Source organism: Archocentrus centrarchus, chromosome 19, assembly GCF_007364275.1.
Source record: "Archocentrus centrarchus isolate MPI-CPG fArcCen1 chromosome 19, fArcCen1, whole genome shotgun sequence".
Lineage (NCBI taxonomy): Eukaryota > Metazoa > Chordata > Actinopteri > Cichliformes > Cichlidae > Archocentrus > Archocentrus centrarchus.
Window position 1 is genome coordinate 29,235,472 of NC_044364.1, and position 24,665 is coordinate 29,260,136.

At 41.6% G+C, this 24,665-nt stretch overlaps 1 protein-coding gene and 1 non-coding gene across 2 annotated transcripts in view; both read left to right on the top strand.

Moving 5' to 3' along the window:
- The first annotated feature begins 1,025 nt into the window (after positions 1–1,025).
- Positions 1,026–1,140, top strand: LOC115798919 (U5 spliceosomal RNA). The gene has a single exon (XR_004021515.1). It is a non-coding gene; the product is annotated as a U5 spliceosomal RNA (small nuclear RNA).
- A 913-nt stretch (positions 1,141–2,053) lies between these two features.
- Positions 2,054–24,665, top strand: part of arhgap27 (Rho GTPase activating protein 27) — a 34,491-nt gene continuing 11,879 nt past the window's right edge. The window contains exons 1-6 of the mRNA XM_030754648.1: positions 2,054–2,237; positions 5,251–6,071; positions 17,109–17,585; positions 19,953–20,195; positions 21,207–21,287; positions 22,428–22,550. Coding sequence (XP_030610508.1) covers positions 5,292–6,071; positions 17,109–17,585; positions 19,953–20,195; positions 21,207–21,287; positions 22,428–22,550 — 1,704 coding nt within the window. The 5' untranslated portion in view covers positions 2,054–2,237; positions 5,251–5,291. The remainder of the gene's footprint in view (positions 2,238–5,250; positions 6,072–17,108; positions 17,586–19,952; positions 20,196–21,206; positions 21,288–22,427; positions 22,551–24,665) is intronic.

Sequence of the window (24,665 nt, forward strand, 5' to 3'; positions counted from 1 at the left end):
TGTGTTCTTTACTGCAGGACAGACCTGACATAAAAATCTTAATGGTATCGGGCACCGGTAGCAGTTTAGATATACACCAAAACGTTTGCATATGAAAATCATTCACAGACCTGCGACACTAGCGTCGCATGAAGGTTGTCATCATCTGAGTCGAGTGTTTCAGGTTTGGAGACATGCCTTAGAGCCTTCCTTTGTGTCAGAGCAGGACACACTGGTGCTTATTGTTTGATTTCATTTCAGTTCTGCTTTGAAACTAAGACGCCGAGATGACTTTAACTGCTCAGCCCTGAATTAAGGACCATTTTTTGTATGTCTCAGTTAACTATAACTGGGGTCTCTGTTATCAAGTAGCCTTCTGTAACATCAGATGAGATAAATTATGATTACTTCAATGAAAACGGTGATTTTTGTGTCACTTTCCAATGAAAAATTAAAAATAAACTAAAAATTCATATTTTTGTGACGTGAAGGGACCGGACAAAAGTCGCTGCATTTCAAAAGATCTGTTTTTGAGCGCTAAAAGTGCTTCGTACTCGCTTTGTTTCCTAACCGGTTACAGGTTAACTGGACAAAGACGGAAGTAGCAGGAAGCACTTCTCTCGTTTCGACGTCCCCGTCATCCTGTGGGTCTATTGCGCCTGCGTAAACTTTCCGGCTTTTATTTATTCCCTTCGTGTATTTTCCTGGTTTTAGTCACCCCATTAAACTTCTTAACATTTAATTTAGACATCATTTTCTTTATGTTAAGTTAAAGGGTTAGCAAAGCTCTCCGAGTGTCGCATTTTATCCCGGAATGACACATTACCCATCATGCATCGGGCCTTGCTTTCAAGCGTTTGTTAAACCTACGTTTCGCGTTAAAGCAATTTATGTAAAGGTAGTCTTCATTGTTCTATAGTTTATACGAATACTAGCTCACATAAGTACACAATAGCAGCATGTGTTTTGGGCGCGCTCAGTGGTACCGTGAGCGTAACGTGTATGTGGGAAAATCACCTCCCCCCGATGTCCATCGGGATGTCAGTACACTCATGTTTCTCTTCAGATCGTATAAATCTTTCGCCTTTTACTAAAGATTTCCGTGGAGAGGAACAATATGAGTTCTAACTAATTTTTTGATGCCCTGCTTCATGCGGGGCTTTCTGAAGTGTTCAAAATAATAAGAAACAATTGATGGATCAGCTGGAGACGTGGTCTGATAACCGTCTCACATCCCGTGAACTTCAGTTTATTATTCTGATGGATTCTGTAAACAAGTAGCCACACTAAAAACATCCTCGTCATTTATGTGGGCATGACATCATAATCGAAATTATCTTAATTTAAAACCAATGGAAGAGTTCCAACAGCAAAGATTGGAATAAAATCAATAACCGGGGGAAGTGATACTTGTTTTGGAGCAGAAGTAGCAACTACTTTAGACTACTTTGATTTACTTTTTTCACCCTTTGCGCTAAAATTAACGGTAATGTCGATGATGCTTCACAATAACGAGGCCTACTTTATCAAAAGTAAACTAAATAGATATATCAAGTAGATTAATAACTAAAGTACACTTACTGATGTTGTCATACAAAAGAAACGTTAAAAAGTCCGTCACCACGTCCTCACTAACCTTTATTATTCATAGTTTGGAAACTTGTATTTGACCTGAAATTCCAGCAGAGGGCGTACTTGGCTAAAAAAGAGAAACACACAACTCCTGTTTTTCAAACATACGTTTTTGTCATGTTGGTAACATACTCTGTGATGTCTTAAATGTTTTCTGTAGTTTTGTTTTCTGTTCCTATCACATACATAAAACATATAATAACTGTTTCTCTTTTTTTTTCTCTAAGGAAAACGTTAAATTGCCCTTTGGATTTCATGTTTACCATGTTTATTTACTCACAATGCTGCCAAAATGTTATGTCAGAGTGAGTCACCACAGATCAGCCCATCCTTGTGAGCAATCTTCTGTGGAAACAAAGTGCATCTAAAGAATAAACTGGGAAGTGTGGGTAAAGTCTGACTTCCCATTTCTTGTGGCTTTCGTGCTATAATGCCTCACCACTTGCTTCTTTCAGTGCAGTTGCACAGGCACACAGAACAGGAAATAAGAGGGAGGCAGACGAGCAGAAATTATACATATAAGCAGCAAGCTGAGCTCTGGCCGCTCAGATACTTAGGTGCTGCTTCAAGGCTGTGAAGCACGCCTGGAAAACCAATGACAGGGAATGCTGGGAGACAGAGATAAGGCAAGTAGACAAATTTCAAATTATGAATTATTAAATTCAAGGACGAGGTTTTTTGTTGTTGTTGTTGAGTGATGTGACACTTTAAGATCAATCTAACTTTGTAATATGTCAGAGGACTTAATGTAGGAATTTTATCCATGTTGGTTAACTTTTTTTCACATTCTTTATTATTTTTGCATTTTTATATGTCTTATAGTGCAGATATGATTTTACATTACAGAGTTTCTTTTAAGAAGCAATGTAAATATTTAGATTTAACAGCACAGCTAAAACGTGTAGCATTGTAACACTCTGCTGTGATTTTATTTTTATTATGAATACAGTTTTTTGTCTAAAATGTGCCTCCAAAGACAATAAAAAGCAATAAGCAGTCCGAGTCTCTCAGAGATAAAAAGTAGCCTTTAGAAGGCAAACTGAGATTAGGAGGTGACGTCTGACTGACGCCGAGACGAGGACGGTGCAGGCTTCCTGTTCTGTGGCTAAGCATTATTCAGTACTCTGCTCAAGCTGTCTGTGTGTAAGTTTAGGTTGTAGCTGCTTTGCAGCAAATGGAAAGCAGCTTCCATTTCCTGCCTGGTTCTGTGCACACACACAGAGGCTTTTATCTCTGCCAGCCTTTAGCTCATTACTCTAAACTGGAACTGCATTAGCCTTTCTGGTAAATCACCATGAACATGATAATGTCAAACACCAACCATGAATGGATTATTGGACAGGGCACAAACACATGGGTCCAAGTGCTTTGTGTAGAAAAGCAATACAGATGCTGCAGCTGAGCGACAAAGAAAGTTCTGAGGTTTTACATCATGAATAAACTGACCCGGTCCTTACCAGGTCCCAAAATGAGATAAATACAACCTCAGATGAGCAGCATCACGTGACCGATTACACCCTGTCACTATTTATTTAACAGAAACTAAACCAAAATGCAGAAGCAGTGTGTGAAAAACTACACACGCCTCGAGGCACCTTTAGCAGCAATAACCTGAAGTGACGCTTTTCTGTATGACTTTATCTCTCAGATCACTGTGGAGAAACTTTAGCCCACTCTTTGTTTATTCACAGCTCTCTTCAGGTCCTCCCACAGCTGAGGTCTGGGCTCTGACTGGGCCGCTGCAGCAGTTTGATGCTTCTCTTTTTCAGTCATTCTGCTGTAGATTTGCTGCTGTGCTCGGGATCATTGTCCTGTTGCACCACACAGTTTCAGCCAAGCTTTATCTGTAGGACAGATGGCCTCACATGTGACTCTAGAACACTTTGGTATGCAGAGGAGTTCAGTTACTGCAAGGTGTGCAGGTCCTGTGGCTGCAGAACAAGCCCTAATAATCACCCCCCCACCACCGTGCTGGTATGAGGTGTTTGTGCTGATACGCTGCATTTGGGTTTCCCCAAACATGGCGCTGTGCATTACGGCCAGACTTTGGTCTCATCTGTCTAAAAGACATCGTTCCAGATGTCTCGTGGTTTGTTCAGATGCAGCTTTGCAAACATGCCACGCTGCCATGTTCTTTTTTTTTTTTTTTTATATTTTTATTAGAATGAATCAACAAAATTACAATAAATGTATAATTCTTATTAAACATATGCACCTATAGCCACACTTAATATAATACTGACAAAACAGTGCATCAAAAATTTCAATACTGTGTACTAGTTACGGTTTGTTTTGTTTAACAAAAGGAAACAATAAAAATAATCAAAAAGCAAAAAATAAATAAATAAATATATAACTAGAAAACAAAACAACAAAACAAAACTACCCCCCCCCCCCCCCCTGTACATCTCAGCTCACTAAGGTCAACACTAAAAAAAACAAACAAAAAAAAAACAACCTCATCAGGCGTATACACCCATATTTGAAACCCAAGCAAAAAATTAGAGGGTCAGGCAAATTCAATTGGGCAGAGCCTCCAAGTTTGAAAAATAGTTAAGAAAACATTGCCATTTTTTGTAAAACCTTTGTGTACAACCTCGTAAAGTGTATTTCATTTTCTCGAGCTTTAAAAAAAACATCATGTCTTTAACCCACTGAGATATTAAGGGACATTTATCAGACTTCCAGTGTAACAATAAAGAACGTCTAGCAATTAAAGATGTGAAAGCAATAATAACCTTTTGAGTGGGATTTAATACTAAACAAGAGTTGGGGATACCAAATATAGCAACAAGTGGACAAGGCTGCAGATTCACTTTGAGAACAGAAGAAATAATTGAAAAGTAACTAGACCAAAAGTGATATCGTTTGGGACAAAAAAAGAACATGTGGCTCAGATGACATGGAGAGCCTTTACATTTATCACATATATCCACGACTTCAGGGTAAACCTCAGAGAGCCTAGATTTAGAGAAATGAACCCTATGTACCACTTTAAATTGAATCAGGCTAAGATGAGCACAAGAGGAAGAAGATTGTATTCTGACAATGGCGTCTTCCCAAAGCTCTTCAGTCAGCTGTATTCCCATCTCTTTATCCCATGCATTTTTAATTTTAATACTTGAATCAATACTTAAAGTTAAAATGAAATTATAGATCTTTGATATCGCCATGTTCTTTTTAGAGAGAAGAAACTTTCTCCTGGCAACCCTTCCATGTTCGCTCGGTCTTTCTCTGATTGTGCCGTCATGAACTTTACCATCCTAACTGAGGCGTACACAGTCTGAGATGGAGCTCTAGAGTTTTGTGCACTTTCTCTGACCGACCTCCAGGTGAATTTGTTGGGCCGTCTCTCCTGGGAAAATTGGCAGCTGTCTGGAATGTTTTCCACTTGTGAATAATCGTTCTCACTGTAGAATGATGGAAATTAGACTGCTTATAATAGATAACCTTATAACTCTTCAGACAGATGAGCAGCATTGTGTTAATGCACAGCTGACTCCTCCAGACTAGCATGCTTTCATACTGATGATCAGCTAATGATGAAAAGGGATCAAGAACAACAAAAAACTAGAAAAAGCAATGAACTTTGAGCACTCTTTGAAACCCGCCCTAACATCACATTTCCTCTATTTCCAGTTTCAAAATGTCTTCTGTGCATCCACGTTAACTGGGAGTTGATGCCGCTGCACCAGAGCATGGAGCTTGTGTCAGTGAAGTATGAGTATGAGTACACAGCCAAAGATGGTCGCCAAGTGTCCATCAAGCCTAATGAAAGTTACATCCTGGTCTGCAAGACTAATGAGCACTGGTGGCACGTCCGCAAAGACCAGAACACCAGGCCCTTTTATGTTCCTGCACAATACATGGAGGTGCTCTCAGCATCCAGCGGAGACCATCCTGGTCCTAATAAGCTGAATCCAGCTGGGCGTGTGACTGTCAGTAAGCCAGCTGACATAAAGGATACGACTGACATAAAGCTACGGAAAGGGGCAACAGAGAGCCGTCTATCATTTCAGGATGCTTCAAGAGAGACCTACCGCTTCTCTACTTTTGGTTTCTGTGACGGCATACCAGATGTGAAGCCAGATGCACAGACTAATGCCACCTTTGCACACCCGCTGAATAATCTAAAAAAACACAACTCAGCACCTCCAACGGCCAAAGGCCCTGAGCTGTATGCAAAACCTCATCCTGCACCAAAGGTCATAAACGAACAGCAACAGTCAAAAAGCTCACTGCAGGATGAAACAGCAGAACAGACCTCTGTGCATGATGAGGACACGGATTTTCCTCTACCCCCTCCGCCCACATATGACACCATACCAGAGCTTATCGTCACAGAGTCTGACACTTTTCCCGAGCCGCCTTCTCCTGTCGCTTCGGCACACATGGCGCCCACAGAGAGGGTCGATCAATCTGCGGAAAAAGCTTCTACACATGCCCCTCCCACTGAGCAGGTGAGACCCACGAGCAAAAACGCCTTATTCATTCTATATCAGCTCAATTAGACATGGGGGTCTTCAGCCGCTAGAGGGCGCAATTTTGTCATTTATATTATTCCAGTGACGCTTACATATTACAGGGCTTTAAATAGGATTCCCCCCACCCACACACACACACACACACACACACACACACACACACACACACACACTGGAAGTTTGAATGTGCTCTTGTTTTGCACTGAGTTATAGGAGGATTAAAGTCTTTTTTTTTTTTTTTTTACACCATCCACAACAAAAAAAGCCTTTTTGACATCAAACACGACAAACTTAAACTTAAAATGAATTCATAATTTGCTCTGTCGTGCGCAGTTTCAGACCTTTAAACTTAAAGGGAGGAAATCACTTCTGAAACTTTGGGAACTGCTGCTGCATGCTGAGGGTCACAGGTGAGGCCCAGATCCATCTGTGGCTCTAATTATTTCACTTCCTGCTCTTAAGAGAACTGAGAGGAGAACTTAATAGCATTAAAACTTCAGTTTCAATATCTCAAATTCTCAATCTGCTAAATTTGAATCCCTGTAGAAAAATGGATCCTGTTACCTCTCCGCTGTTCATTTGAAAGGTGGAAATATGCAGAGAAACACACTGTGCTTTATTCAGTGTTACTCAGATATATTATAAACATAAAAGACAGAAATATGGAAATGCAGTTTTCAAGTAAAAGTCGTGCATGCAAACTTTAACTAACATGTAAGTGTCTCTGTATTTGAATCCTTACAGTGTATAAACTCTTAGTCATGGTGACCTTTTATTCTGAAATTCAGCAGCTAAAGTAGCAAACAAACAATCACTGTAATCTTAACTGGTTTTATAGGATTTATGGCAAAATCCTGAAAATAGAAAATCTATGAATAGAGCAGACCTATTGTCTAGAAATACCCACAGGATAGAGGCAGAAATAGAATAATGTGCCAGCTTGAGTTCAGTTAAGAAAGGCTTGCGTGTTGCACCCCAGTTGAAATGGAGCAAGTTAAATTAATAACACTGAAATTGCAGGATTTGCAGGACCAAAAGTCCTCCAGTGAAAATGTCAAAGAAGTGAGGGTACCCAGGGACTGTCGCAAAGAGAAGAATGCATTATGCAAAAAAAGGCCCTCATTATACTAGTAATAATTTAGCAGTACTTTATTGTTTTCGTTACCTCTGACTGGGTTTTTAGGTTTTATTAAGCCAGCTAATACAGAGAAAGCCTGGCTGTGTCGAACTTACTTTGCCGTCTAATGGCCATTAGAAAGAATGCAAGTTTAAGGTGCTCCAGTGTGGGCCGAGCTCATCTTTCATAAAGAGTTTGTGCTCAAAACCTGCCGCCTACACTCCCCATGATGCATCTGTGGGACGGATATTTGTGGGTGTTGTGACAGCAGCTCTGCAGCCTCAATCAGAGATGAGGAGCAGGTCACAGAGGTCACTGCTTTCTGTCTCCACACAGCACATTTTATTCATTCATTTTTAAATGTGGTGTCTCCAGCGCTCGCTGACTCAGCTTTCTGAAGCAATAAACATGCTCGAACATATTTAATAACCTAGTCCCACCCCAAATCAACAGGGATTCATATGCAAAATAATTTAAATTCACAGCACTTGAGTCAGTCGGTCAGTTAACCTGAGCACTGACTGGCTGGATTTTCTGGGATTTAAGCTCGAACCTTTTATCGGTGTTTCTGCAGGGAAGGACTTGGAATACGGTTCTGGTTGATTCCAGTGTGTGTGTGCCAGCTCATCAGCATATGAATGGCTGCTCTTTCTCTTCATGCCATTTGAATGGCTGGGAGGAAAGAGGTGTTCCTTGAATACCTCAGTAAAAGCTGATTCAAGATCTCACTTTTACTCAGCGAAAGTTTCTGAGAGTGCGGGATCACTTTTACCGGGTGTGTATGGTTTACCTTTGTATTAACACACATGTGGTTAAACTTCGGGAGGAGCTGGAGGTTTGCAGCTTCGGAGTGCGGGAGTAGGAGGGGCTGTTTTTAGCTCTGGGACTGATAAAGTGCGACTCCAGAACAGGTTACAAACAGGTTGTGTCAGCTGGCTGTGACCTTTCCTGGGGAGAGGAAGGAGTTAATGCGAGAGAGCTGCCGGCCACTCCCAAACCTCCAGCTGCTACCTGGTATCCCAGCACCGGCGACGATCCTGGGAATTATGATCGGGCCACGGGAACGATGAAACACACGCGAACATTTAACCTCCTTTTCCCCACGGATGTAGTTCGTTGACTTTAACCTACACGTCAAAAACTTTTCCTTCAGGTAAGTTTCAGGACACTTCCTGTCGTTTTTGCACCTGTTGCAGGGTATACGTGACGTCAGCCAGCGGCGGGGGGTGATGAAGTTGTGTTTGATCGGGTTTCTGCTCAGTTTCTACCAAATGTTTGCGGCGCCTCGAGTCATGTAATGGCTGCAGCCTCTCCCAGTATACCCAGTGATTTGGTGCGCATCATTACACTGTAATTACCAGCGCAGTTTACTGGGAGGCTTTTACCACCTCCCTAAAATGATTTTTGTGAAGCAGTTCAGTTGAATTCCTGCATTTTAAAGTATAATTAGTGTTTCTCACATCTTCTGTGGAAACATGAATGAAGCCCCCCACCTCCCCACACACACACACACACACACACACACACACACACACACACACACACACACACACACTTTCACTTGTAGCGGGACTGTAGACGTGCCAGGACCCCTCAAGTGCATTAATTCTCACCCCACAATGGAGGGCTATTTCCATGGTGATGCGAGGGGGTCTGGCCCGGCTCCCAACAATCAGGGCTTTGGAGCTTTTAATGCCAGCCCTGCCATGCAGTTGGCGTGTGTGTGCATATGTAATGTGCAACTTGCAATTAGCCCAAAATGTAGGTCACTTAATATGGAGGGAGTTTGGGCTGTTCTGCGCCCTCAGATGGGAAGTTAAGTTTGGTAAGTGGAGCTGGGACTGGGACTCCAAAGTCACAGAGGGCGAACTTTAATTCAGATCTCTTGTTTAAGGCGAACTTCATTCATAAATATTAAACTTATGTCAAACGGCTCTTTATCAAGTGCGTTTGATTTCTGGCAGCAGAAACAAACTTGTATCCCTCGGTGCGCATCACAGAAAGCAGAGCCTTTTATATAGTGAATGTCTGAGCCCACACCTTCAAGTCTGTAGTAATTCCTGCTGCTCTGTGAAACAGACATCAGATGCCAAGAAACTGCTCCAACAGGTAGTGTGGGTGTCCCGTGAGAGGTTTCTGTGCACAACACATGTGTACATCAGGCTAAACAGGTGCTTGGAGCTTCCTGGTGAGGCAGGCCCTTTCATTTTCACTTCATTTTAGTTTTGATGAATATACTGATATATCTCTATATAGTGGAAATTATGGTGGGTTCACCACTCTGTAGTGCTGTCCAGATGTACGGTGTGTATCACTACACCCTCTACAGTGCACACAAAGTATCCCACCATGCCTTAAGCTCTGGGTCCCGCTGGGTTAGTGAGGTCACATCACGAAGCATCGAGTGTTTGAGTGTTTTGAAGCAGATGCGACAGGAGAGCAGTGGAAACCTTTATGTATTCAGCTGACCTTGATCTGTCACTTATTACTTGTGTGAGAAGGATAACATAATTAACATCACACAGGAAATATGCCAATAGTGTCCAGTAATGAGCTCGCTATGTTCTCGTCTAGATAAAACTCCCAAAATAGGACACTGAGAGCAGGGAATAAGTGAAGGGATCTGAACACAACCACAACCAGAAGAGTTTTTTAAGATCTAATAAATATCTTCGTGACAGTTTCATATCTCTGAGTGTTTCTCTCCCAAATCTTGGCTGCTTTGCTCTATGACTTCATTTTAAGGGTCACTGTACACAGGAGGTACACACTGGGGTTAAAGCAGGCATGTTTCACACATCTGATTATTGGATAGAGGGTTGTAAAGTACACAGTCAGCAGCCGATCGATACCAGGAGAAGAAGAAAACCTTCACTTTTGTTTTACTGTAATCTCTGTATCTCTCACTTTATCTGTTTTCTCACAGTTCAGCCTCTCAGTTAGCTTACAAATAGAAAATAATGTAAAAATACTCTGAAGGAAGTTTCAGCTGGTCTTTATCAAGGGTTGCATGAGTCATAAGCTCAGGAATGTCTTTTGTGTAATTGCTCTTTCTAAAATGCTTCTTTAGATTTGTAATGGTGTGCTTGATTGCACTGAACCTACCATTCAGCACTTCCTGCCTTCAGTAGTGTTGTTGTTGTTTTATAGCTAAAGACCTGAATTAGATTTTTTCCCCACTTTGACTGCATGCAGATTGTTGGTATTTACTTCCACCTGTATGACATATAAAGGTGGTATCTTTGCAAAACAGCAGGGTTTCCATTTGCATTGGCTCATCTACAGCTTCCCAAAGAGCACTGCTTCAACTGGTACTCAAATCCTGCCTCCTACACAGAAAATGCTTCACCTACAAAGTGTGAGTGGGAGAAATTTGAAATGAACAAACAGCATCAGCAGGTTTTCCACATCGGCATGCAAACATGGCCTGGAGAGCAAAGATAAGAACGTGATAAGCTGATGGATTCCACGTTGGGCCTTTATGGAGTCTTCCAGGATTCTGGACCCATGATGAGTGTGATGTAAGAGGGAGTGGAGCCAGACCGATTCAATAGCTCAACTGTGTGCTTTGTGGCGTGATTTGGGCCCCAATTTGGTTCTCCATTGTTTGATTGGATGAGCACTAATGTGGTTAAGTAATCAAGCAGATTGCTGCTTCATGCATAGCTGAGGGCAGAGAGTTGTCTGCTGTGCACTGAAGGGTTTTCACCCTAAATCATGCTCAAGATTATTATCAAAAAGGAGACGTTTGCTTGGCATCTCAAAATCAGACACAGCAGTATCGTCATTTCTAGGATTTAGTAGATTTGACTAGCAAACTATCTTACTGAGACACTTAAAGGTAGTTTGTCCAGTAAAAGATTTCCATATTGGCATTGTGTGAATGTAGCTAAAAAATCTAGACCGTCCCCGACTCTTTTGTCTTTTCCAGCCTGTAGCCTGATTTCTTTGTGAGGAACTTGGGTTGAGCTTGCAGTGAAAATCCACAGGATGTTCCTCCTCTGCTTCCCTTCACACCAACAGTGAGCAGCACGAGCTAACGATAGCTATGAAATGCCACCCTCTGTTCACGGACACCAATAAAAGACCGGCTTCCAGCACAATACAGATTCCATGAATGATAAAGCAACACTGATATGAATTAAATGGGCCCAATCTTTGGTAAAATTGGGGTCAAGATGAGCCAGACTTTTGATTGACCATGGGCTAATCATAGCTCATGCTAGCTTGTTTGCTAAAATGAATAAATGGCATGCCAATGTAGCAAAACTCTGTCCTGAGGTCAGCTAATCCATCCAAACACCGCGGGCTGATCAGGCTCGCACACTGTCTTGGTAAAAGCTTTGTCATGTCCAGGTCAGTGTTGCCTATGCTCATTCATATAGTATACACACGCTGGCTGCTCAGTCACTGTGCAAAAGATGCAACATATTGACCATATAGTGTAAGTGGCTCTATAGTTAGCGGTTTGTGTATTTGCCTAACAAGTGAAAGATCCCCGGTTTGATCCCAGGCGGAGATCCTCAGGAACTGCAACTGCAGCTGTGCCAAAGCTGAAAAGTATCGTTTATTAAACATACAGTACAAACAGCAGTGCAAGCTTGTGCATGTCTCATCAGTTCACTTAAAGGCCGCAGGTGTCAGGTGATATTAGATTATGAAGAGAAGATTTCATGCAGGGTGTGAAACGTGTGGCCCGTGGGTTCATTTTGACCCCCCCGCATGGCTCTGCAAACTTGAACATTGTAGAGAAGTCATTAATAATTCAGTTTTTTTCAATAAGCCTAAAGACCTGAAGTAGGCATCTATTGAAAGTTGTCTCAACAAGTTATGTGAATATAAAGTGTTATTTAGTTATTTAGTAATGACAGTAAACTGAAAAAGCTACAGTATAGTTGCAAATAGTTTGTAGTTCATTAAAGGGGAAAGTCTTCACACCGTGGTTATTGGTCTGGGGGAGTTTGACACTCCTGCTTTGATAAAAACATGTTTTGGGTGTTTTATGTGGCGCTGCCTTCTTTACTGCCTCTTACACCCTGTAACTTGCAAGCATTTAAATTTCATCCCTATAAACAGAGAAGTTATTGCTCTACCCTCAAATCTTATTTGTGATTGACCCAAACCCCAAATCTTCCTCCAAAATGACCACATAATCCAAGGCCGGGCTGGCTGATGTCGCCCCACGCAGGAGGAAGTGTTGGCTGAACAATTCAATTGAACAGAAACTAAACTTCCTGTTTCAAGCATCCACCCTTTCAGACTCTGCAGATTTAGCAACGCTCTGTCTCTGTCAGACAAGTCAGTGAAAAAGCAGCTTTTCCTTCATTTTATGCCAAATGTTTGCTTCCTTGTTTTCGTTACTAGCAGCTCTCAGCCATTAATACAGTCTAAGCTGCACTTTACACTCTGGTCCTGGTACTGTATGAGAAACCTGAGACTTTAATACCTCTATTGTTTCAAAACATATTTCTGTCCCATTTTTGAGTGTTTCCTTTTTAAAGGTTTGCATTCACTGCTGTAATTTCCTTTTTTATCTTATGGGTACTCAGTCAGGAAGTAGGTTGCAGTGACCTGCAGTTTCTGTCTCACCATTTTCTCTGCCTTGTTTTCACTGAGTATTTCTGCTTTGGGCTGTTGGCAGACAGTTACCCTCTCCCCCCTATCCTGTGCACAAGAATTCATGCATAGGCACACACAAACACACACACACACTCTGACGCGCACACACGTCTCACCCAGTCCTTACACAGTCCCTTCCTGCTGCTGTTGTCACACAGCGCACAGTTCTCCTTTCTGTCTGGGGTGCAACTGTTACAGCTGCTGCGTGAGGAGGATGTGAACATATGCTTCTTGATGTGCACTCACCTCTATCCCAGCACGAGCTGATTGAATGTAGTCGCACGGTCAAGTCGCTTGTTTCGCTGTCATTTGGATGGATGGCTTCTCTAGATAGTACAACATAAAGATGGTGGACATGTACTCTGGGGTTTGGTCAGGTCACCGGCCCAAGCGGGGCTTGGCCCTGCCGGTGGTTTCTCAGGTAGGTGATCATCGTTAAAGTAGCTTTGCTCACGAAAAATTCAATTTCATTCATTGGTTGGTGTTTTTATATCTTTGTATGCTTTGTTAAGTGATGTGCTTCCTGTTTTCTTTAATGTGACACTGCCGCCCATGCACTTGTTTCTTTTCCTGTACTGAGTAAGGTGACGTAAATGGTGAACAAACTGCACCATGTTGGCTTTGGTGTTTATTTTGGATCCAAACAACCTGCATGTATTTGTGCCAGTGTGTTAAAGTTATGTAGGTGTCAGACTCAAAGATTTGACTCTTAATCCGACATCTGACTGACAGTCTGGCTGTTCGCGCGTTCGAACTGTCAGCTGTGTTTGTGACCGGATCATAGAGTGAAAATTAGTCTCTAATTTTATGCAAAGTCGTGTAAATGTATGTGATAGTGGTGTCAGACCTGCATCCACACTAAAACATTAACTGCACTTAAAGGATTAAAAACGTTGTTGTGGTCATTTTTAGAGCTTTTTGTCTTTTTTGTGAACTAAACTAAAAACCGTCCACACAGGCTGGAAATCAGCATCTTTCTGTGCCATAAAGAATACTCACATTTTAAAATGTTTAGTTTTCACTTTAGATTATTTACTGTTAGTTTCAGGGTTGGCTCATTAAGTTTATTTATTATTATTAAATGTTTCAGATAGACTCATGCTTTTGGCTTTTGTTACTAGGACATGGGTGGCATTTGTTGTGAGATTGTGTGAGAAGTTGAGAACGGTACAAATGTATAATTTCAACAATACACACGCTCGACTCCCAGACTCAGTAAACTCAGAGTCAGGTTGTTTCTAGTTTTATTTTATTGTCTGTTGAAAAGTTTTCACCCAGTTTTAGTGTTTTAGTGTAAACTAACTGCAACACTGGTGGGAACTGCAGCCGATACATGTGCAGTGCAATATTTCTGACTGCAAGGAAAGAATTATAAAGAATAAATAGATGAACACCAGAACTATACCTACTGTACATGTACTCCACTACATGACTGACATATCTATAATCAGAGGTTATTGTTGTAGTGTTGTGTACACAGTCTGCACAATTTTCCTTTGATTGTGTGCAGTTTTAGTGGTTTGTTTCAGCGTAGCTGTTCAGCGATCAATGATGCAGCTCTTTCATTTCCTCTGTGTGTGTCTGTGCAGGCGTGGTGTGTTGTTTGGAATCAATGTGTTTTGGGGTCAGTTGTCTAGTTGTCCTCATCACTTGCTTTATAGTCATATCACAATCAATAACTAAGCAAAGTCTGCAAAGTGATAGCACTATATGGATAAAAAACACACACACACAGGACAACAGAGAGATGTTCTCAGTTCACCTTCAGTTTTATCCTCCTCGTTTATCTGCCTGCTCTCAGTGGTTAAGGCTCATACACCAACCACCACAAGTCTCTGATCCAGTCCGTTAGTGCATGTCATTCCTTTTTATTTCCTTTATGTTCTATTTTAAGATTATTTTAAGCATTATTTTTGCCTTTATTAGATGTCAGATAGGACCATCTCATTCAGTGGATAGGGGAGGGTGTGAAACTTGCAGCGTGGGTTGCTGGATGTTGCAGTTATGTGTCATGTGCTGCTTTTAGATATTAACAAACACTAATAAAGCCAAAGATGTTATCAAAAAATCCTTTACTTGTGCAGAAGTAGTACCATCTCAATTTTCAAATACTCAATGACTAAAAAGTCCTGCATTACAAACAAAAGTTCCCATGCAGAACATTATTACTTTGGCAGTTGTTATTATATGTAATAATGTGGTCATACCAATTATGTAATCTAGTCTGTTACTGTTGCAGCAAATCTCTGGTTATACTGTATAAATACATCTATGCATGTCTCCATAGATGTAATTCTATCCTAAAAACCATATTCATGGTGTTTACCATGAAAAAGATGTTTCAGCCATGGCCAAAGAAACATCATCAGCATTTTTTTTACTGGGGTTAGTTTTGTGGTTTAATGTAATTTGGATTAACATACGGTTTTGTTTGTCAAATGATCAGAAATATCAGGAAATGAACAAACTTCTGAAAAAGAGCATAACAAGGACTGCCTGCAGACCGACCTTGCGGACATGTGTAATGACTTCCTCATTTCTGTGGATGGAAAAACTCTACAACTCAGGCTTGAAACAAAAACAAAATCATCCAGGTTCCTGCATTAAAATGATAAATCGGCTTTAGAAACAGCTGGAATCAGGGAGACGTGCAGCTTTGAATTTTCTGAACAGTTTCAGATTTTTCACTTTTTAAAGAAAATGTGAAGGACTCCGTTTTAGTTTGAATGCTGTAGAACTTTGTCATCAGATACTTTTTTACTTTTTATATGTAAAAAAAATCAAAACTAAATGCAATTTTTGAAGCAGCATGGCGCAGTGAGAAGTCCAATATTTACCTCTAAGGCGTAAAGGAGATGAGGAGGCGTACCTTAAAATTTATCACAGCAGAAATTAGAGCAGCTCATAACTATTATATTAAAAAATTATGTATTGATATTGTGTACATAAGCTATTCTACAGTTATGGACTCATCTCTGTGTACTTGTATCATGATGCAAAAAGAGGAACGCATCAAGATAAGACAAAAAGATACAATAAACAAGGTTTTAGGTGAATTTGAGCGATCGCATTGATGCTATTGCTCCTTCATTTTTTCTATAGATATTACATTATTATTATTACATTATTATGGTCACTGTAAAATGTACTGAGTTCATTTCTGCTGCGTTCTTTTGGCTTCTGTAACACTTTCCTCTTTTTGAGCACCGTGTATTTATTGCTGTGATGAACAGAAACAGCAGTGACACACACACAGGTCTGAGGGCTTGGTAAATATAGACCATGAGGCTACATATGAGACAAGAGGTAGTTAGAGTGCAGTCCGAAGCAGAAAGGAGCCTCTTTTTTTATCTGTGCCACCATAATGGCTTTTGAAAGGCTGTGCAGGGCGATGAATGCCAGGAGTCTTACGGGGAGCACCTGTGGCGCGCAGGTGAGAGCACCACAACTTATTTTGGTGAAAGTCGTTTCAGGGACGCTTGTAACACTCGTAGTTTTACAGCCCAGTTTCAGCCGAAGGACAGAGGCAGCCTTTCATCACGCTCACGCTCATTGGTGTTCTTTAAGCAAATTAGTTGTGATGATCGGGTCTGTTTTGCATGCTGTGTTCCTGCCGTGCATCAAGTGGAATCATGTGGAACTCTCTTCATGAAAGTACCCACTGAGAGAATAAAGCTGAAGAGTATGTATTAGTTTCAGGGTGGTTAACCGGTTTGCAGTGGAACGAGAACATAAAGTTGATGCATGATGGTTTAACCTACTTTTCAGCTTTCTATGGTTGTCCTGCGGTCTGGCGTTACTTATGTGGTTGCTGTTGTTTTATTTTTATATAGTTTTCAATAAAAACTTAACAAAACCCACCACAGATCAGCACATGATCAACTTTGGCAGCAAGTAGTGAACACAGACATGGGCATTATTTTAGAGGCTTAAACTCTCGTGTGAGCTGTCTTTGTGCACAGAAATAGGTTTTGATTATTACCAAGGGAAGATCGTCTCGGTGGGTCTTATTTTTTTCCGCTGTGAGCTACTTCCTGTCCTCTGTAAGATGCAGAAGACTGACTTATAAAGAGCAATAGTAAGAGCAGTGGACTGAAGATGAGTACTTGACGCTGCTGACACTGCGTGCACTATTTTTGTGTGTTTGTGTGTGTGTGACAAGTGACAAGATTATGATCTTACACCTTCAAAATGAAGCATCCTCTTTTGTCTGCATTAATTCTACTTGCTGTACAGTAGAAGCACATATAAATGAGTCCCTTCTGGCCTCTCCACAGGTGCAGGATGAAAGTCTGCGCTCAGCAGTGTACGTCAATGTAGCACAGCTCCGGAAAAGCATCTCAGAGTCTCCCCCCTCTGCGCCCTCGTCCTTCTCTCCTTCCTGCCTTGACCCAGAGGGATGGGAGGTGCATGTTGACCAGGAAAGTGGACAGGAATATTACTACCACCCCGCCACGGGGCGCACCACCTGGGACAGCCCTTTTGTAGACCCCTCCACAGAGCCTGAATCACTCCCTGCAGAGGAACCTTATTCCCCCTCACCTCCTCAGTCTCCTACCCTTTCTCTGTCCACCGCCTCCCCACCTGCGTGGACCTCAGACTGGGAGCAGTTAGTGGATGAGACCAGTGGTCGCCCTTACTTCTACAACCCAATGTCTGGGGAAACATCTTGGGAGCTTCCGGAGCAGCCTCAGAGCCCCTACCCTCCTCTGATGGAGCCTATGAGCGTGCACAGGTTTCACGAGGATGAGCCGGTAAGGACAGCACGGCTGCTCTACTTAGCCGCTCTCTGTCTCCTGTTTTAGCTTCACCCAAGGGAAAGCTGTAAATACAGTCTGCTTTAATGGAATTAAATCTCCTGCACCTACATAGCAGGCAGGAGTCATTGTCATCAGGGGATCTCGCAGCCCCAGCGCTTAGTGTCGACAACAGTAGTCCCCAGTACTGTCTCTTAACTTTAAAAGAAGGCACCTGTCCTCATTTTGAATTGTCTTAAATTATTGAGGATGTTTTCTTTCTTTGAGGAAATTGGCCTGATTTGGGAAATGTTTCACTCCAAATTCCCTCTCACATTTATATGATGAAAAGTTTTGTTCGCAACTCAAACAGTGAGCGACCCCGTTTTTCCCCTTGAATGACTTTTCTGAGCCGGAGAAAGAGCATTAATAGGCCAAGAAAGAAGAATACATCGAGGTCATGGAAATATTGTGACTCATTGGTGAAAGTCACAGGGAAGTCATTGAGCTGTGTTTCAGGGTTCAGTCAACATGATTCAGGGGGATGTAGCAACATTTCAGCAGAAGAAGTGATTGAGGAGGCTTTAATACAGTAATTTACTACTATTATTCTTTATTTAACCGGGAAGTGAAACTCTTGAGATTAACAGTCTCTTATAGGAGAGTAACACAGCATGTTTTTCAGTGGTGAGAGAAACCATTCTGCGCAGACTCCACACAGAAGAGACCGGCTTGGGTTAAAACCCTCCGGCTGTGAAGCCGCAGCGCTAAAACCACAGGGGACTCACCAAGGGAGGAGCAAAGGAATTAATCTGACAATCTGGGATATATTTGCTCATTAGACTTAGATGAGAAGACAACATCACTGTCATATCTCTGCAAAAACAAGTGACCATATTCATGCACAACATCATGAATGACAAAACAGCAAAACATGAACTTAGTAACGTACAAAAATTAACACTGTTTCATGCCTGTCAGTATTGATGTGCAACAATTCATGAGTTACAAATGATGATCAGTAACAGCCGTGAATGTGCATTCTAGTGAAATTCGCATACTGTAATTCTGGTGAAATAAGCACAAAAAGTTTTTCCAAGAAGTAAACAAACTTCTTTGTTTCAAAAAAATGTTCATCTTCGTGTGGGGAAATTATCCTTGGACTCTTCTAGGGTAGCTTTGCATGATCCACAATTGAAAATAAACCTTAATTATCTTATACTCTTGATGTAGCCTCAGTTCCTCCATTGTATGGAACAAGCCAGCTTTCTTCCATGATGGAAACAGAGGAGCTCTCTGTGACATCATCCAGAACAAAGAGTAGAAAAAAACTGATTTAGAGCAGTTTGGAGGGTCAGATACTCTAAGCTCATCATTTGAAACCTTGGCACAATAGATAGATAGATAGATAGATAGATAGATAGATAGATAGATAGATAGATAGATAGATAGATAGATAGATAGATAGATAGATAGATAGATAGATAGATAGATAGATAGATAGATAGATAGATAGATAGATAGACAGACAGACAGACAGACAGACAGACAGACAGACAGACAGACAGACAGACAGACAGACAGACAGACAGATAGATAGATAGATAGATAGATAGATAGATAGATAGATAGATAGATAGATAGATAGATAGATAGATAGATAGATAGATAGATAGATAGATAGATAGATAGATAGACAGACAGATAGATAGATAGGTAGGTGATCTTCTGTGTCTGTTTTTCTGCATTAATCATTTATCATGTATGAGTAGTTATCTGAAGGAACCGTATGGAGTCATGAAGTTGCTCCGTTATGATTACAACATTCTGCAGAATGCACGTTCATTGTTATCACTGCTCTGTTTTTTTAGCCATCCCAATAACAACAGGCTTTACTGTGAGAAATACACAAACACGATTAATCACTCATGAATCATGATGATTATTAAAAACATAGTTTTTGAATTATTTCATTGTTTATGACTCAATGGTTATATGCTTTCCTAATAGCTCATAAAGCTTTTACATGAATTAATTGATTCTTTTCCTGCATAAAGAGTTTATAAGTCATGATAATGAATTTATCCTCACCATAAATTCCCACATATCTTTTGTGATTTTATTTTATGCTTTTAATAAAGCCAGGAAATGGGGAAACCAGCTCCATGCAAAGGTCACAAAATGTACCCACCAGCACTAGGACCAGGACTTCAGGCCTGTGGCGTGTCTCTTCTTTTCTAGCTGCAGTTTAGTGCTTCCAAAATTCTGTCTTTTAATTTTCTAGTTTATCATTTTTGGAAAATACTCATATTTTGGTCACAGTTCATGTGTTAGCCTATGAGTAGGAGCTGTGTGTGAGTTAATGCACCATGTCTTCATCCCCAGCCTCCTTTACCTGAGGAGGACTACCCCTCAGATGATTACCCAGCTGCAGATCCGCCAGAGGGCTACGAGGACGCCCCTGCCACGGGACCTCCTCAGCCACTCTCTAAAGAGTACGCTTTCAGCCACGTGACCCGGCCCATCATTCCTAGGGCCAACCTGGACCGCAGCACCCCAGCTGGTTGGAACCTCACTGTGGAACAAGATGGGACGTGGGTGTTTACCAGTGAAAACTCTCCAGATCAGGTCTGTCCAATCAGGATGCAGTTAAATTAGCCTGCAAACTGTCTGAATATGTGATGAAACAGTTTCAAAAACAGTTCCCATGATGCTCCATTATGTCGATGTTATCTGTGATTGTTTTGATGTCATTCCAGTTTAGTAATTATCCACGGAGGCGTGCAGCTAGTGTGGCTAAGAATAGAGTTCAGAGAAAATGTCAAACGCATGCATCACACACCTCTGTCCTGTCACTGTGTGACGTGAACATGGATCTGTTTTGGAAAGTTACAAAAACCAACAGGCGCAGGCTGCCCAGTTTAAATGCTGGACAAGATTTCAGGCTATGTTTTAGTTTTAAAATGTGTAAGTCGAGCATCCACACTGCTACAGCATTTTAAGTCTTTTTGAAACCCTTGTTTTTAGTTCAAAATCAAAGGATTGTTTAGTCTTATTAGTCACAAAAAAATAGGATAATCATTATACCTGGGATACTATACTAGCACTTTGCTTTCTAACCCGCCCCAACTACGTCCTCTTTCAGGAAGGGTTTCACCTCAGTGTCACCCAAAGTGAAGAAATTTCAGGTTGTACCGTTTGTCTATTGCTGTTCTTCCTCTGTAGTGTTTTCAACCAGCTCTCTGCTTCCTGTTTATGCTGCACCATGCGCACCCAGCCCATGCATGACTGATCATGTGATGTGCATTTGCAAGCGTCTTAGTTTGTAACTACATTATATCTGAAACTGTGCTAAAGTGCTCGTCTGGACAGAGATTAGCATTGGTGTGGCCTCAGACAGACTGGAAAGGTCTCAGGCAGCACCAGGTTCTCAGTAGATGCAGCAGATCATGTACAAGCATCTGTTTTAGTCCTAAGGACACAAAACTAACTAATCAAGAGCTTTTTAAATTATTTACAGTAATTAATTACAAAGGTGTTTGTCTTTCAGGTAGTAAAAATGATTTCAGTTTCATTTTCTGTGAAATATCACTGGCATTGAGACATGTTTAACTAAAACAAGTGCTTTGTGTGTAACAGTGGATCAAGTCTTTGGATGATCAGGGGCAGACCTACTACTACCTGAGAGATGGCTCCAAGTCCCTGTGGAGCCTTCCTGAGGTGAAGAAGTTGCTCTGCTTAACACAATAATGTTCATCAGTGGTTTTCATGCAAGACTGTTTTGATTTTTAGACACACACACACACACACACACACACACACACACACACACACACACACACACACACACACACACACACACACACACACACACACACCACAAGGTTGCAGCTGCAGAATGATATAATGTAACACTAAGTCAGTAGGCAAGAGTTCTTACTGATCATGTTGGAGCACAGCTAATATTATAAACTGAGCTCGTTCCATTGGCTCAGAGCATAAAAGGTATAAAAAGAGTCGGAGTGTAGCCAGACTGGCAGTTCCTCCAGATGACTCGAGGGGTTGAGCTGATTCATGCTTAACAAGCATGTCAGAGAGATATTCAGGTTCCACACCATGCAGGAGAACTAGAACTAGAAAATGCTGGAGCTAGGGAACACAGGGACATAGACTCTGACGAGAAACAAGGGGAGACTGAGACAATAAATACACAGAGAGATAACGAGGGAACAGGCGACTGGTGGAAGCACAGCTGAAAAGAAACACAGAAGACGAGACAAGGAAGTAAAACTAAATACAAAGCACGAGAGCCAAAAAAACAAGAGAGTAAAACAGGAAGCAGACGAACATGGAGGCAGGAATGCAGACTTGACACAACGTAGGAAATCTGAAGACAGATGCCTTCATGAGCGTGACACAGGAGACAGACACACTGAGGAAATCAGACATATAGAGCGAGATCTAAACTTGCAAGTGACTGGAGGAGGAAAAGCGAATATACTAAAGAGTAAAATACATAATACAATATGAACATTAAATAAACCAAGACTAATAAACTAAACTTCAAAAGGTCCATTAAACTCAGAAACACTGGGTCACAGACCCAGGACCATGACAAGTACAGATGTTATGAAGTCTTATTTCCTTTTTTAAAACTAAAACTCTGTATTTTGTATTATTTATGACACAAATTTGGCCAAGAAGAAGCTTCAAATTTACATTTGTCTAATTTAAAGTAACACGGGTCTTTAAAAGTTGTCTTTTCTTTGAAGTTCTCCTTTTCTTGCTTTTAATAAATTATTAATTAATTTATTTAATGCATTTAATAAATTAAACTAAACTGTGTTTCTGTCCCTCTAGGCCCCTTTAGCTCATGGCCACACCAGGATGGAGAATGGTGTTGAGACAGATGGCATCTCTGTCATCAAAAACTGGAGACACACCATGGGACCTGTTCCGAACAGCTCTGCCCAGGACGATGGGGTATACACACACACACACACACACACACACATGCACCCACTAAGAGCACATGCTTGTTCAAGTACAAGCTCTATCATGTATCCAGGGCGTGTCGGCCGGGTTAAACAGAAAGCTGTTAAAGCAGTGAGGGTAAATACCTGTTTAACATTCAACACTAGTAGGTTTTTAACCCTTATTCAGCAAGACAAATCAGCTGCATCCCATGCTTATTTACAGAAACAGAGATGCAGAGGGAGGATGAGGGAGAGGGAGAGCCATGTTTGCACAAACACCCGTGACTTCCGGGATACAGTGAAGAGCTTGTGCTAAACCAGTCACCTCTAGCAGTCAGAGGTTCAGCACCTTTGCTCAAGGGCACAACACGGTTGCTTGGATTTCAAGGAGTTCACCTCAAACCAAGAAAAACAGGCTTCAGATCAGCCCTGTCCTCTTTTCAGCTTAAAGTTACTGTTTTTGTTTGTGTGAAGAATCCAAGTCATGGCCGAGACTGGAAACAGCAGTTTCTTTTTCTTTTTTATCAACATTTTAACAAGGACAGAAACACTGCTGAAAATGTGCCAGAGCTATGAAGCCAAGAAACTGTATTTCAAATCTGTAATCCCAAGACAGACGTCAGAGTTAAGTATTAAGGCTTTTTTTACACATGAATTTCAGACAGTGATCGGAGAATCAGGTCAGGACATTGCCCAAAGTTATTCTCACATGTAGCACACAATGGGAGATATCTGGGTAGAGCTTTCAAGAAGCAACACACAAGATGCTCGTTCCTCTGTTCGGCCAACACGACCTCTGTAGGTGAGAATCAGCAGGTTCAGGACTGTTAAAACTGTGAATAATTTCTGTCCTTCTGGCAGGTAAAGTCTAGAAATGTTCAGGGCTGCAGTACACATGTGAAAGTGATGTTAGATGAAAATCTAAAAGTTATTGAGATCATTTAAAAGGATGCAGATAAATTTCCTATCCTGGTCAGGATGAGGTGAGGCCATGAAAAAAAACTTTCGAGCAATTCTGGCAAACCGTCAGGTGACTCAGGAGGGGAAAGCGGTGCTCTACTCGCACGGTCTATAGTGCGGGTGGGACGCTGCTGACTTCAACTGAGGTTATAGTCAGGTGGTGGAAGGAATACTTCGAGGGCCTCCTTAATCCCACTGACATGCCTTCTGAGCCTGGGGATGAGGTCACTGAGGTGGTTAAACAACTCCTTGGTGGCAGAGCCCCTGGAGTGGATGAGAATCGCCCTGAGTTCCTGAAGGCTCTGGATGTTGTAGGGCTGTCTTGGCTAACACGCCTCTGCAACATTGCATGGAGATCTGGGGTGGTGGTCCCCATCTTTAAGAAAGTTGACCGGAGGGTGTGCTCCAACTATCAGGGGATCACACTCCTCAGCCTCCCCGGTAAGGTCTATGCCAGATTGCTGGAAACAAGGGTCCGTCCATTAGTCGAACCTCGGATTCAAGAGAGACAATGAGGTTTTCATCCTGGTCGCGGAACGCTGAACCACCTCTTCATCCTGTCGAGGATATTTGAGTGTTTGCCCAACCAGTCTACATGTGCTTTGTGGACCCGGAGAAGACATTTGACCACATCCCTCGGGGTATCCTGTGGGAGGTGTTGTGGGAGTATGGGGTGTATGGCCCGTTGTTGCGGGCCATTCAGTCTCTGTACAACAAGTTGAACTTTTTTCCTCCGGGTGTTGGACTCCGCCAGGGCTGCCCTTTGTCACAATTCTGTTTATAATTTTTATGGACAGAATTTCTAGGTGAAGTCATGTGGCAGAAGGCTTCTTCCTTGGTGGTCTCAGAATCTCATCTCTGCTCTTTGCAGATGATCAGAATCAGAATCAGAATCAGAAGGTTTTTATTGCCATATGGGTGAACAGGTTCACAGCATTAGGAAATTGCTGCGGTACTTCGTGCTTACAGAAAAAAAACAAATAAGTATAAAAACTATAAGACAATATACAAGTATACAAATTGCAAATATACAGAGATATTAGAGCTATAACTATAGCACAATATTACAAAATTACAAAATATACAGTGCAGAGACTAATTAAAAGATAGAAGAATGTAGACTATATTCCACTAATATGTACATCAGTGCAGTCAGACAGGT